At 43.4% G+C, this 12355-nt stretch overlaps 1 protein-coding gene and 1 long non-coding RNA gene across 2 annotated transcripts; both read left to right on the top strand.

Moving 5' to 3' along the window:
• The first annotated feature begins 2410 nt into the window (after window positions 1-2410).
• Window positions 2411-7924, top strand: LOC110538417 (angiopoietin-related protein 2). Its single transcript, XM_036938393.2, has 8 exons — window positions 2411-2509; window positions 2755-2834; window positions 3594-4075; window positions 4272-4412; window positions 4573-4792; window positions 6308-6501; window positions 6875-7145; window positions 7267-7924. The coding sequence occupies exons 3-8, from the start codon at window positions 3614-3616 to the stop codon at window positions 7449-7451; spliced, it is 1473 nt and encodes a 490-aa protein (XP_036794288.2). The 5' UTR covers window positions 2411-2509; window positions 2755-2834; window positions 3594-3613; the 3' UTR covers window positions 7452-7924.
• Window positions 7925-8929: 1005 nt separating this feature from the next.
• Window positions 8930-12324, top strand: LOC149979380 (uncharacterized). The gene is made up of 2 exons (XR_016485282.1): window positions 8930-11106; window positions 11351-12324. It is a non-coding gene; the product is annotated as an uncharacterized LOC149979380 (long non-coding RNA).
• The last annotated feature ends 31 nt before the right edge of the window (window positions 12325-12355 follow it).

Consider the following 12355-nt stretch of genomic DNA (forward strand, 5'->3'; position numbering starts at 1 on the left):
GAGCCGTCATACTGCTCAGGAAGGAGACGCGTTCTGTCTCCTACAGATGAATGTACTTTGGTGCGAAAGGTGCAAATCAATCCCAGAACAACAGCAAAGGACCATGTGAAGATGCTGGAGGAAACAGGTACAAAAGTATCTATATCCACAGTAAAACGAGTCCTATATTGACGTAACCTGAAAGGCCGCTCAGCAAGGAAGAATCCACTGCTCCAACACCGCCATAAAAAAAGTCAGACTACGGTTTGCAACTGCACATGGGGACAAATATCGTACTTTTTGGAGAAATGTCCTCAGGTCTGATGAAACAAAAATAGAACTGTTTCGCCATAATGACTATCGTTATGTTTGGAGGAAAAAGGGGGAGACTTGCAAGCCAAAGAACACCATACCAATCGTGAAGCACGGGGGTGGCAGCATCATGTTGTGGGGGTGCTTTGCTGCAGGAGGGACTGGGGCACTTCACAAAATAGATGGCATCATGAGGTAGGAAAATTATGTGAATATATTGAAGCAACATCTCAAGACATCAGTTAAAGCTTGGTCGCAAATGGATCTTCCAAATGGACAATGACTCAAGTATACTTCCGAAGTTGCGGCAAAATGCCTTAAGGACAATGAAGTCAAGGTATTGGAGTGGCCATCACAAAGCCCTGACCTCAATCCCATAGAAAATTTGTGGGCAGAACTGAAAAAGCGTGTGCGAGCAAGGAGGCCTACAAACCTGACTCAGTTACACCAGCTCTGTCAGGAGGAATGGGCCAAAATTCACCCAACTTATTGTGGGAAGCTTGTGGAAGGCTACCCGAAACATTTGACCCAAGTTAAACAATTTAAAGGCAATGCTATCAAATACTAATTGAGTGTATGTAAACTTCTGACCCACTGGGAATGTGATGAAAGATATAAAAGCTGAAATAAATCATTCTCTCTACTATTATTCTGACATTTCACATTCTTAAAATAAAGTGGTGATCCCAACTGACCTAAAACAGGGAATTTTTACTAGGATTAAATGTCAGCCAATTTATTTGGCTAAGGTGAATGTAAACTTCTGACTTCAACTGTATGTACTGTACATATAGGTAGGGGTAAAGTTACTAGGCAACAGGATAGACAGTAGCATCAGCGTATGTGGTGAATGTGAAAGTGTGTGTGTGTGGCATCAGTATGCATGTGTGTGGTGTCAGTATACATGTGTGTACATGTTATGTGTGTGTGGACGTATGTAGTGTGTTTGTGTGTGTGTGTATGTGTGTGTTGGGGTGGCAGTGTTAATATATGTGAGTGTGTGGATAGAGTCTAGTGTGTGTGCAAGAGAGTTAGTGCAAAAAGGGTCAATGCTGGTAGTCTGGGTAGCCATTTGATTAGCTATTTAGTAGTCTTGTTTAGACGTCTTATGGATTGGGGGTAGAAGCTGTTCAGGCTCCTGGTGGTTCCAGACTTGATGCATTGGTACCGCTTGCCCTGTGGTAGCAGAGAGAACAGTCTGTGGCTTGGGTGGCTGAAGATTTTGACAATTTCTTGGGCCTTCCTCTGACACCACCTGGTATAGTTTTAATCACTTAATAATTCATAAACAAACTTGATATCAGTAAAAACACTGTAACTAATTGGTAGGTATACCTTTACTTGTTACTTCTGTGACCTTTCATCCTCCTTTCTCACGAGTGAGTGAAATGAGAGGTTTTTGGTAACAGAATTACAAGGCAGAAGGCAATGTAATCTAAAGTAATCTAAAAAACAAAATATAAGTGTTGATAATAGTTGGCAGAGGTCTTTACATGATTGTTTTTTAATGTATTTCTAATACCTTTTCATACTTTTTCAGGTAGATGTTTTCTAAGACCCATTTTCTATCTGTTGGACCAGAAATCAAAGCCTTTGCTTATTCCACATTTTTAGGGTGAAAATGGTTGGAAAAGGTATATATGCCTTCATTTGTAAAACCATAGACTCTTAGCTTTCATTTGCCACCAGATTTGACATGTTCCTGTGAACTTCACATGTTGCGCTCATGGGTCCTTTTCAGATGAAATGCCGTCTGACCCGTATCTACTAGCACACAGCAGTTGAAAGAGACTATCCAGGATGACTGACAGAATTACTCCTCGTCTTAACGGTGGATATTCATCTGCATCTTATCCATATTATAACCCTCAATATATTGTTTTTATATTGGACATTGTTTTATAAATTATATTGATTACTCACAGGCTACCTTTTGAAGCTGAACTGCAGTAACAGGTGGACCGCCTGGGAGTAGGCCTCTGTGAGAGAACAGCAGGCTGAAGGGAGGCAACGGGCCAAGACAGAGAGAGGGCTCCTGCCTCCTGCACTGAGGGCCAGAGGCAGCTGAGTTGAGAGGATGGGAGGGGAGAGAGAGAGGGGGGGGGGGGGGTGTCATTAGGGTAGTTTGTAATTATGTCTCTCTTTGTTTAGAGGGCCTGTGACAGGGATGAAGTGAGGGGGAGGTCTTGCTGCTGAAAAAATGTTGTGTGTCAGTTTGGTGAGTAGTTCTCTTTCTCCCTTGAGTCTTTCTTGCTGTAGCTCAGTCTCTCTGGTCTGCCTGAGACACACTAGGAAAAAGGGTCGCCGGGCTGCATGCTACAGTCCCAGCGGTGGACTTTCTCATTGGGAGGCAATTCTGCGGCAGTAGACCATTCTGAGGCAATGCTAAGGAAAGGTCTGTTAGTCCTGTCATCTGGATTCTAGATGAGGATGCTTTAAAGAAGTACATTCTGTACCCATTAGAGCTCAGGATTCTGGGATACGCACAGGAACACAGCTGACAGAGTTTGCCAACTGACTCTATACCTCTGAACAGGACTGAGGTAAGTCATGCTCCCTCACTTTAAAAGTTACAAAGATAGGATCACCTTTCAGATTTAATAAGAATAGTGCTGCTATTATAATGATAGATGATCAATGGTTAATGTTTGGCGATATGGTACAAGGCTTCTGACACTACCATTTGGCAATAATGTGATGTATTATTTTTCAGTTTCAATTCCAGTTTACTTACAGAAACTTGTTGGTAGCAATAATGTGTTTCACTGAGGTTGAGGAGTAGTGACCCCTGCAAATATAGTGTGTTGTGTCAATGTTGAGGTGATAATGGTGGTTATGGTGTTGACAATGGTGGTAGCCAGAGTTGACCCTGAAAGGATTGTGTTGACCAATGGGATGGAAGTGTGAGTTGACTCTGACTGGGTTTTGTTTGACCATCGTCACCCCAGTGTTGACTTGCTAATAAACTCCAGCCAGGCAGACAGGGTTAAGTGTACTTTCACCTTCCAGGGGAACATCTGGTGGGCTGTCAAGGCTTGAGAGACAGTCTGAGCTGCATCTTAGATATTGTGGTAGCACTTTTACATGCTCTGCTTTCCACTGAAATTGCCTGCATTGAATTTTGCATCTTTGTGGCCAGTATCTGACTGCGATGTACTTGGTGTACAATTATAGTTGTTTGAAATGGGGAAAAGCTAGTTTTACTGAATGAATACATCTCTACATGTTCTAGATATAGAGTAACATGTTTTATTGGGGGAATCTGCTAATTAATCTCTATCACTGCTTATTTCCACGGACAGAAGAGCAGTTGAACAGGTAGATGGAGAAGCAGCTGACTATTGGCCTGTCTCTGTTGCTGGGGCTCCTCCTAGTCATGCCTGAGGTGGGGGGGCGGAAGGAAGAGTCCCAGAAGCGCCCGTCCCGCTCCTCAGAGCTAAAAGCAGGCCGCTGCTCCTACACCTTTATCGTTCCCCAGCAGAAACTGAAGGGGGCGCTGTGCGTGAGCACCGAGTCCACCACCGGAGCCTCCAACCACTCAGAGGTAACGCCTCTGTGGGGTGAGTTCAGCCGTCAGCAGGAAAAGCTGGAGAAGCTGAGGGGCCAGCTGGAACAGGAGGGGGCCCTGGTTACGGAGGTACGGGCACTACGGAAAGAGAGCGGCAGCATGAACTCCCGCATCGCCCAGCTCTACGCCCAGCTGCTGCACGAGGTTATGTACAGGAAGGACCAGGTGATCGAACAGAGGCGGGTCGAGAACCTACTGCTCAACGTCACCGCACAGGTAAACAGACAGAGAGCATTGTGGAAACAGCTGTGTTCATAAGGGGGAAGTTAGAATCATATAACTGTATACCTGCTCCTACTATCTCTCTACTGTCTTAGTATCCTTTACCTATCAATGACAGGCATGTAGCACCTTGATACATCCCTGATTGTCCCGTTGTCTGTTGCTCGGTCATGGTGGACCAACATCCCAGATGCTGCAGATCTCCACTAGTTACAGGGAGCTGGAGAAGAAGTATGGAGCCCTCACCTCCATGATGAGCAACCAGAGTCAGCTCATCGCCCGGCTGGAGAAGCTGTGCCAGGCCACCAAGAACACTACCCCACCTCCACAGGTAGGGGGAGCTCTGTATTTATCAAACCACTGGCATTGTTATCTTTGGCCTTTCTCAAGCACTGACCCTGACCCATGAAGCTAAAGTTGTACCATAACATACTACAGTACCCACAATGGTCTGTACAAAAGTCTTTATATATTTGTGTTGTATTGGACAGATGACCCCCGAACCCCTGAGTATCCAGTCCAGTGGGCGTCTGAATGACAGCTCACAGTCCAAGGAGTTGGCTAATGATGTTCAGAGAGACCAGGGTGCCCCTCCACTACAGCCACAGAAGGAGAGAGAACCCCTGCAGGGGACAAAGGTGCTCCCCACCAACATGGCCGACACCCCTACCGACGCCCCCTTCATAAGCTTCCCTGTCACTAAGACCCCAGGTAAATCACTGCACCCTCAGAGCTTACAACTGTCAACGGCGCTTTCAGCTTAAGAGTAACACTATGTATCTTCCCCCGGCAGCGTTATCACACATTATAACACCTTGTTTCTATTTCAGTCAATACATCGCATATCTCATTGGTCCCTGCTTTGTTTCGATATTGTTTGTCTGTCACCTCTGACAACAATCAGAACATTAAGCTGTTTTCTTTCGGCCATTCAAATGCTTCATGGTTTGCTGTTGGGACCTTGAGTTTGTGTATGAAACAATGTCAGTATTTTGCCAGTGTTATTTATACTCCAGAAGACACTGTGCAGAAGCTCGGGGAGTCACTGACCCGCTGATAGGACTTTATCTCTCTGGGAATGCCTAAACAATGTCTAATAACTGCCAACTGTTCTTATCAGAGTAGAGAAGGGGCTTTGTTAATGAGTAACACACACACACACACACACACACACACACACACGCATGCCCACACACACACAAAGTTTGACTTTGATATAACATTTGCAAATTCATCAATAATATTTGTTATAAATAACAATTAAATGGGCCAAAATATAATCCTCTTTTAGGAAATAAACCATCAAAAGTAGCTAATCCACAATTTGGTACCAATAACCAGATTTGTCAGCACCTCCTCTTTAGAAAGAGCAAATAGGATGAATTCCAAATAAAAATATATTAGAATCTAAAAAAATCTAATTTACCAAACAAACTCTCTCTCACACACACACACACACACACACACACACACACACACACACACACACACACACACACACACTAATCACAGCCATCTTTAAGACACTGCTATGTAACCTTGAATTACAAGGTGATACCCCCATACAATGCACGTTGTGTGCGCCACTGGAATGTGTGAGATTTCAAGGCAGAGCATTCAGATGTGAGACACCACCTTGTATGGACAGGCTCCTCCCACAGTGGAGCTGAGCAGCAGCAGCAGCATGTGGACTTCACACCAGTTACAATGTAGAATAAAGGGAGCATGACTCAGAGCTTATGTGTGTGGGATGAGTGACAAGGAGATACTTGTCTATAGAATGAGTGTACGGTTACAGTATGAATAACCCTTGGTCTGGACTGTGTGAGAGAGAGGTGATGCTTAGCCTTTCTGCGTCCGTTCATGCGGTGTACGCTTATCTCTTCAAGTGTGACATAAGACATACAACATGTGTTGTGAAAGAATGTCTTCTGCAGCAAAGAGATAAGCTGAAGCAAATCGAGAAAACATGTATCTGTGACCCTGTTGGCTCTAAAACAAACAGAATTCCAGACCACTCTCTCCAGTACGTGTCTCACTCACTCCCTCATTTCCAGCAGTTGGTTGAGCCTGCCTAACGGCAGGTGGGCGGAGTTTGGACTTCCATTAGTTCCATTGCACCAGGCAGGCTCAATCGAGCACAATTATGACTATTTGAACCCAGGTATGTTCCGAAATCCTAACTGCCTTTGTGAGCCACATACCTACACCATCTCTGTCCCTCAGGACCCTGGAGGGACTGCCAGCATGTGCTGGACTCGGGCGAGACCACCAATGGGATCTACCTGCTGCGTCCACAGAGCGCCAACCGGCTTCTGCAGGCCTGGTGTGAACAGACCAAGGCCCAGGGAGGCTGGACCGTCATCCAGAGGAGACAGGACGGATCAGTCAACTTCTTCAGGACCTGGGAGCAGTACAAGGTGCTCTCACCTCCAGTTTGCAGTGAGCCACTAAAAGTGAAGCGCTCAAGAGCTTGTTATGACATCAGCCAGTGTGCTATTACCATTGTAATACAAAACACACAGTGAGTGTGTGCACTGCAGACCCATAATCCTTCCCCTCCTCCATTTGCCTTTCATTTCAGCTGATTATATGTGATGAAACATGAGCTGTATAGTTACTGTAATTGACAACCATCACAGTGGGCTATAAAACCAGAAAAACAGCTGGTATTACAGCTCAGAGACTCAAGAGTATCCTTCAGTTGAGGATGGTTTAACACCACAGAAATCATGAAAACTATTGCTACAGTGAACAAAACCCTAAACTATCTGTTGTACCCCTCCACCCCAGCAAGGCTTTGGGAACCTGGATGGAGAGTACTGGCTGGGTCTGGAGCACCTCTACTGGCTGACCAAGCAGGCCCACTACAAGCTTCGGGTGGCCATGGAGGACTGGCAGGGCCGGCAGGTGTTTGCAGAGTACGACAGCTTCCGCCTGGAGCCTGAGAGCGACTGGTACCGTCTGAGGCTGGGGGAATACCAAGGCAATGCCGGAGACTCAATGTCCTGGCACAATGACAAAGCCTTTACAACTCTGGACAAGGATAAGGATGCTTATTCAGGTGAATCCACTCTGACCTCTACTACCCTCTCTTTTTTCATTTCTGCCTCTTTTCATGGCTGCCTGTTTGAACACCCAGGTTTGGCTTGATGAGTTGGTTTCTCTCTCCATTTCCTCATTAGGGAACTGTGCCCACTTCCAGAAGGGGGGCTGGTGGTACCACATGTGTGCCCACTCCAACTTAAACGGCGTGTGGTATCGAGGGGGTCACTACCGCAGCCGCTACCAGGACGGGGTTTACTGGGCAGAGTTCCACGGGGGCTCCTACTCCCTCAAAACAGTCACCATGATGATCAAACCCACCTAACCCTCTTCCCATTAGATATATACCACAGGAGGTTGGTGGCATCTTAATTGGGGAGGACGGGCTCGTGGTAATGGCTGGAGTGGAATAGTTTCAAATGTGTTTGATGCCATTCCATTCACTCCGTTCCAGCCATTATTATGAGCCGTCCTCCCCTCAGCAGCCTCCTGTGTTATACACATGTCAATCATGCATCACAGCAATATTATGGTTCCTTCATGGAAAAGGAAGGATGTTAATGAAGTTCTTATATGTTAAACAGGTATGTTAATAAGACAGCGTTAGACTGACATGTCAACACAACATGTGGAATTGTTTTCTAACTGCAATGTATTTATTTTATAAAAAATTGCAAAACAATGTTTGAAGATTACATCACAAGGTGAAGTAGGAGTCCGTTTCTTTTGCTAATGAGAACTGACGTTGTGGTTTGATGCAGTGGTGTAAAGTACTTAAGTAAAAAATACTTTAAAGTACTACGTAAGTCGTTTTTGTGGGGTATCTGTACTTTACTATTTATATTTTTGATGACTTTTACTTTATTACATTCTTGAAGAAAATAATATACTTTTTACTACATACATTTTCCCTGACACACAAAAGTACTCGTAACATTTTTAATGCCTACCAGGACAGGAAAATGGTCTAATTCACACACATTAAGAGCAAATCCCTGGTCATCCCTACTGCCTCTGATCTGGCAGACTCACTAAATACAAATGCTTTGTTTATAAATTATGTGTGAGTGTTGGAGTGTGTCCCTGGCTATCGGTAAATAAAAGAATGTGCTTAATATAAGGAAAAAGGTTTGCTTAATATAAGGAATTTGAAATGATTCTACTTTTACTTTTGATACTTAAGTATATTTGAGCTATTGCATTTACTTTTGATACTTATGTTTATTTAAAACCAAATACTTTTTTACTTCCACTCAAGTAGGATTTTACTGGGTGACTTTCACTTTTACTTGAGTCATTTTCTATTACGGTATCTTTGCTTTGACTCAAGTATGACAATTGGGTACTTTTTCCATCACTGGTTTGATTCAGTCATGTTTCAGTTTAACAGTTTCCTCTTTGCACAGCATCAGGGTAGGGTTTGAATTTCCTCTTTGAAACACTTGCTTCACACAGTAAGCTCTCTGCCTGAGATACACTAACGGGCACTAGCACAGCGTTAGGACCGAGCCTGGAACAACGGGTGGACCATCAGTCAGGGCATCCTGTCTTACAACATCACCCTCACCTTGCTCAGCATGGGGTACCAGAGAACTACCATGATCTCACTCCAGAGGATGTTGGGCCTCCTCATGCTCATGCTGTTACATGGAGGTGAGTGGTTAATTTGTTCCATACTTATCTATTAATATCTATTGTTGTTGTGATCGCTGTGTGGATTATGATGTTTATGTTGACTGTAGTTTATCATATAGTTATTATCTACTCTGGTGATATAGTAACTGTTTGCTGTCTCCCTGGGTGGTACTTAAACATGTGCTCGCCTCCCGCTAACAAAACCTGAACGGAAGTTGATTGTTGACAAAGGAAATTAGTTTTAACCCCACAATGGCCAATTTGAAGACTAATATTTGAGAGCAATTAAAGTCAAGAAATTAAAGTATTCAATGAGCAATAAAAAGTTATATTGATATGTTGCAATAATGCAATAAGGTAACAGTCATCAGTAGACAGGGCCCTGAGTTTTTCCTGATCAGGTCACATGGATAGAAACAACTCAGGACCCTAATTAAAGGATACAATTATAAAATGACATGAAATCACAAGAAACACACACTCACTCAGGTACAACTCAGACACTGTTGATGTTGTTGAGTGATATGTCAGTGTCTAAATGGGTGGGGTGGGTGTGAATTTCCATGTGGTGTAACATTGAGAGCAACATATATGACTGCTGATGGTGGGTGTGGTGCTTGATTGTTAGTATGGGTGTTTGGCTAGTATGTGCTAACCTATTGTCACAACTTCCGCCGAAGTCGGTCCCTCTCCTTGTTCAGGCGGCGTTCGGCGGTCGACGTCACCGGCCTTCTAGCCATCGCCGATCCACTTTTAATTTACCATTTGTTTTGTCTTTGTTTTACACACCTGGTTTCAATCCCCCCAATTACTTGTTTATTATTTAACACTCTGTTCCCCCATGGTTTTTGTGAGTGATTGTTTGTATGTATACAGTCCGTTATTGTGGGCTGGTTTATTGAGCTGTATTTAATGATTCCTTGAGTATTGAGTAATTACGTTCCTTACTCATATCTGCTGTCCTGCGCCTGACTCCTCCACACCAGCTACACACAGGCCGATTACACCTATATAAACTCCATATTTGACAGAAGCACCATTGTCAAGTTTGTAACGCATAGGGATGGACTATGTGCTTTACAGTGCTCTATTAAGCAATTATTGTTCCATGATATACTGTACTTGCACAATAGGAAATGCGTCTGAATATTTTGGGCAAGGTGATTCCCCTTTCAGCATGTTTCAGAAGGGATGAGATCATCAACAACCTAATGTAATATTTTAATGAGAAATTTAAATGCACATTGTTCAATACCCACCTAGGGATGCACTGGGTCTCTACAGAAGGAAATACAAGCTTGGAGAAAAATAGCCAGTTTGTCACCTGGAACATGGCTGTGGTGGACTGGGGTACACAGGCTCGGTGCAACATAAAGTTGAATGGGAGTCTCCTATGCAGTCAAGACCTTACTCTCACTGTGTACAGGAAGTGTGTCCCATTGAATATGAGTAGATTCATTAGGAAAATATCACCGTTTACTATATAAAAAAAAAAAAAAAATTCTGTACAATAGTGAAGTCCACTATACAATTAAAACATACAAGTAGGAAGTGTAAAGGAGAAATGAAAAATACAGGTGGAAACCAATTATTAAAAAAATGATTTATATCACAAAGATTCCAGACAGCGTCTCCATCTCTGTTCTGAGACACTCTGGTCCCATGGTGGAGGGGACACAGTACCAGCTGCAGTGTGACATCCAGAACATCGCTCCTCTACAGAACCTGGTTGGTTGTGAAGTGGTACAAAGGGAATGAACCCTTAGATAATGTAACTTACAGTACTGTCAGTAAGACACCAGTGGATGTGTCAGATACTCTGATGATCAGCCCCAGTAGAGATGATGATGGAGATCAGTATAGATGTAGAGCAGAACTGGACCTGGGACCAGAGGGGCCACCACCCCATCCTACAGTGACATCAGAACCTCTCAACATTACTGTGCACTGTAAGTTGGCTATTAATCTTGATATTTTTCATAAATCAAAAACACTTGACGGGTATGGCTTCCAATTCCAATTGAAATCCCATAAGTTGCATAGTTTTGAGTGGTCTACTCTAAAATCACCTCCTTTCTCCTTGGATGCTCCTAAGTTCCTTCTAGGGAATGACACAGTGGTGAGTGCAGACAGTAATGTGTCTCTGAACTGCAGTGCTGAGGGGAACCCTTCTCCTGAGATGAAGTGGAACTACACCGCTGCACGCAATGTGAAGTTGTCCACTGAGGGGCGCCAGAGGACTATTAGAATCACCACAGCCACGTCTACCAACGCTGGGATCTACATCTGCACTGCCACGAATAGAGTTGGGACAGCCACCAGAACAACAACAGTAACTCTGAAAGGTATTATAACTGACCGACTGAGGGTCATGTTATGGTAGAAACGTAGCTGACCCTGATGTAGTGATTCATGTTGTCATGAGACATACTTCATATTCTTTCAGTAAGATGAATGAATGAATCGCATTTAATTCTAAAGAGCTGAATTGCGAAACAGAAATCCTAGATCACAAGCTAGCCTGAATCAATTTATAAACATAATTGGTCTGAATCATGTCTAAACTCTCCCTCTCCTCCTCTCCTTCAGATGACCCCACAATTATAATTATTGTAATGATTACATTAGTTATCCTGGTCAGTACCCCGATACTCCTGAAAGTCTTCTGTATGTTGAGGAAAAGACGAGGATATTATAATTTCATAACAATCAACACCACAGACGTCAATCAGCCAAACAACGTTCCAATGATGCCACTGTCTACAACATGGGTAGGCAAATCTGATCCAGAGGGGTATCCTACGAAGGTTTGAGGAGTTACCTAGGTAAATTAGATCAACTCTGAGTTCAACTCAGGATAGCCATTCATAGGAAAGTGTCTCACCCTTTAGCCAGGTACATTTCAGAACTAATCTGCTCCTGAGCAGGCTGACTCCAGCCCAGTAGAGGCTGCTGAGGGGAGGACGGCCCATGATAATGGCTGGAACGGAGCGTGGATGCCATTCCACTGATTGCGCTCCAGCCATTTACCACAAGCCGCCGGGCTTCCCCAATTAAGGTGCCACAACCTCCTGTGAACTCCACTTACACTGAATGAAACGACTGAGCCACGAGTTGAGGACCAATGAAATAAGAATCCCTCCCGCTTATAAAGATTGCGTCAACATCCACTTCGTTTTAGGATGACAATCTTTTATTCATGAAATGTTTTTTTTGTGTGTACATTTTTTTAAAAGTTTAAAATATATCACATTCCCAATTTAGTAATGACAGAATGTATTTTAAACTTCACGCAGTAACACTTTTGTATGACATGAAAATTATTTGGTCTACAAGCAACAATGGGATTTAATAAATAAATCGTTAAAAATACATTTCATCCACATCATTGAACAATTCATTCTGAATGAAAATATACTAAATTTGAGGATTTATGTAAGTATGAAGTAGCTATGTGTGTGCGTGCTTACCTCAGTCTAGAAAATTACTCCGAATACTGTCAATACATAGGCCTTGATTCAGTGGTACAGTTCATTGAATTGTGTTTAAACAATCTTAACTATGAGCTTTTTGTGTGACTAGCGTTTTTTTTAA

Source organism: Oncorhynchus mykiss, chromosome 12 (genome assembly GCF_057628025.1).
Source record: "Oncorhynchus mykiss isolate SJ-2025 chromosome 12, ASM5762802v1, whole genome shotgun sequence".
Lineage (NCBI taxonomy): Eukaryota > Metazoa > Chordata > Actinopteri > Salmoniformes > Salmonidae > Oncorhynchus > Oncorhynchus mykiss.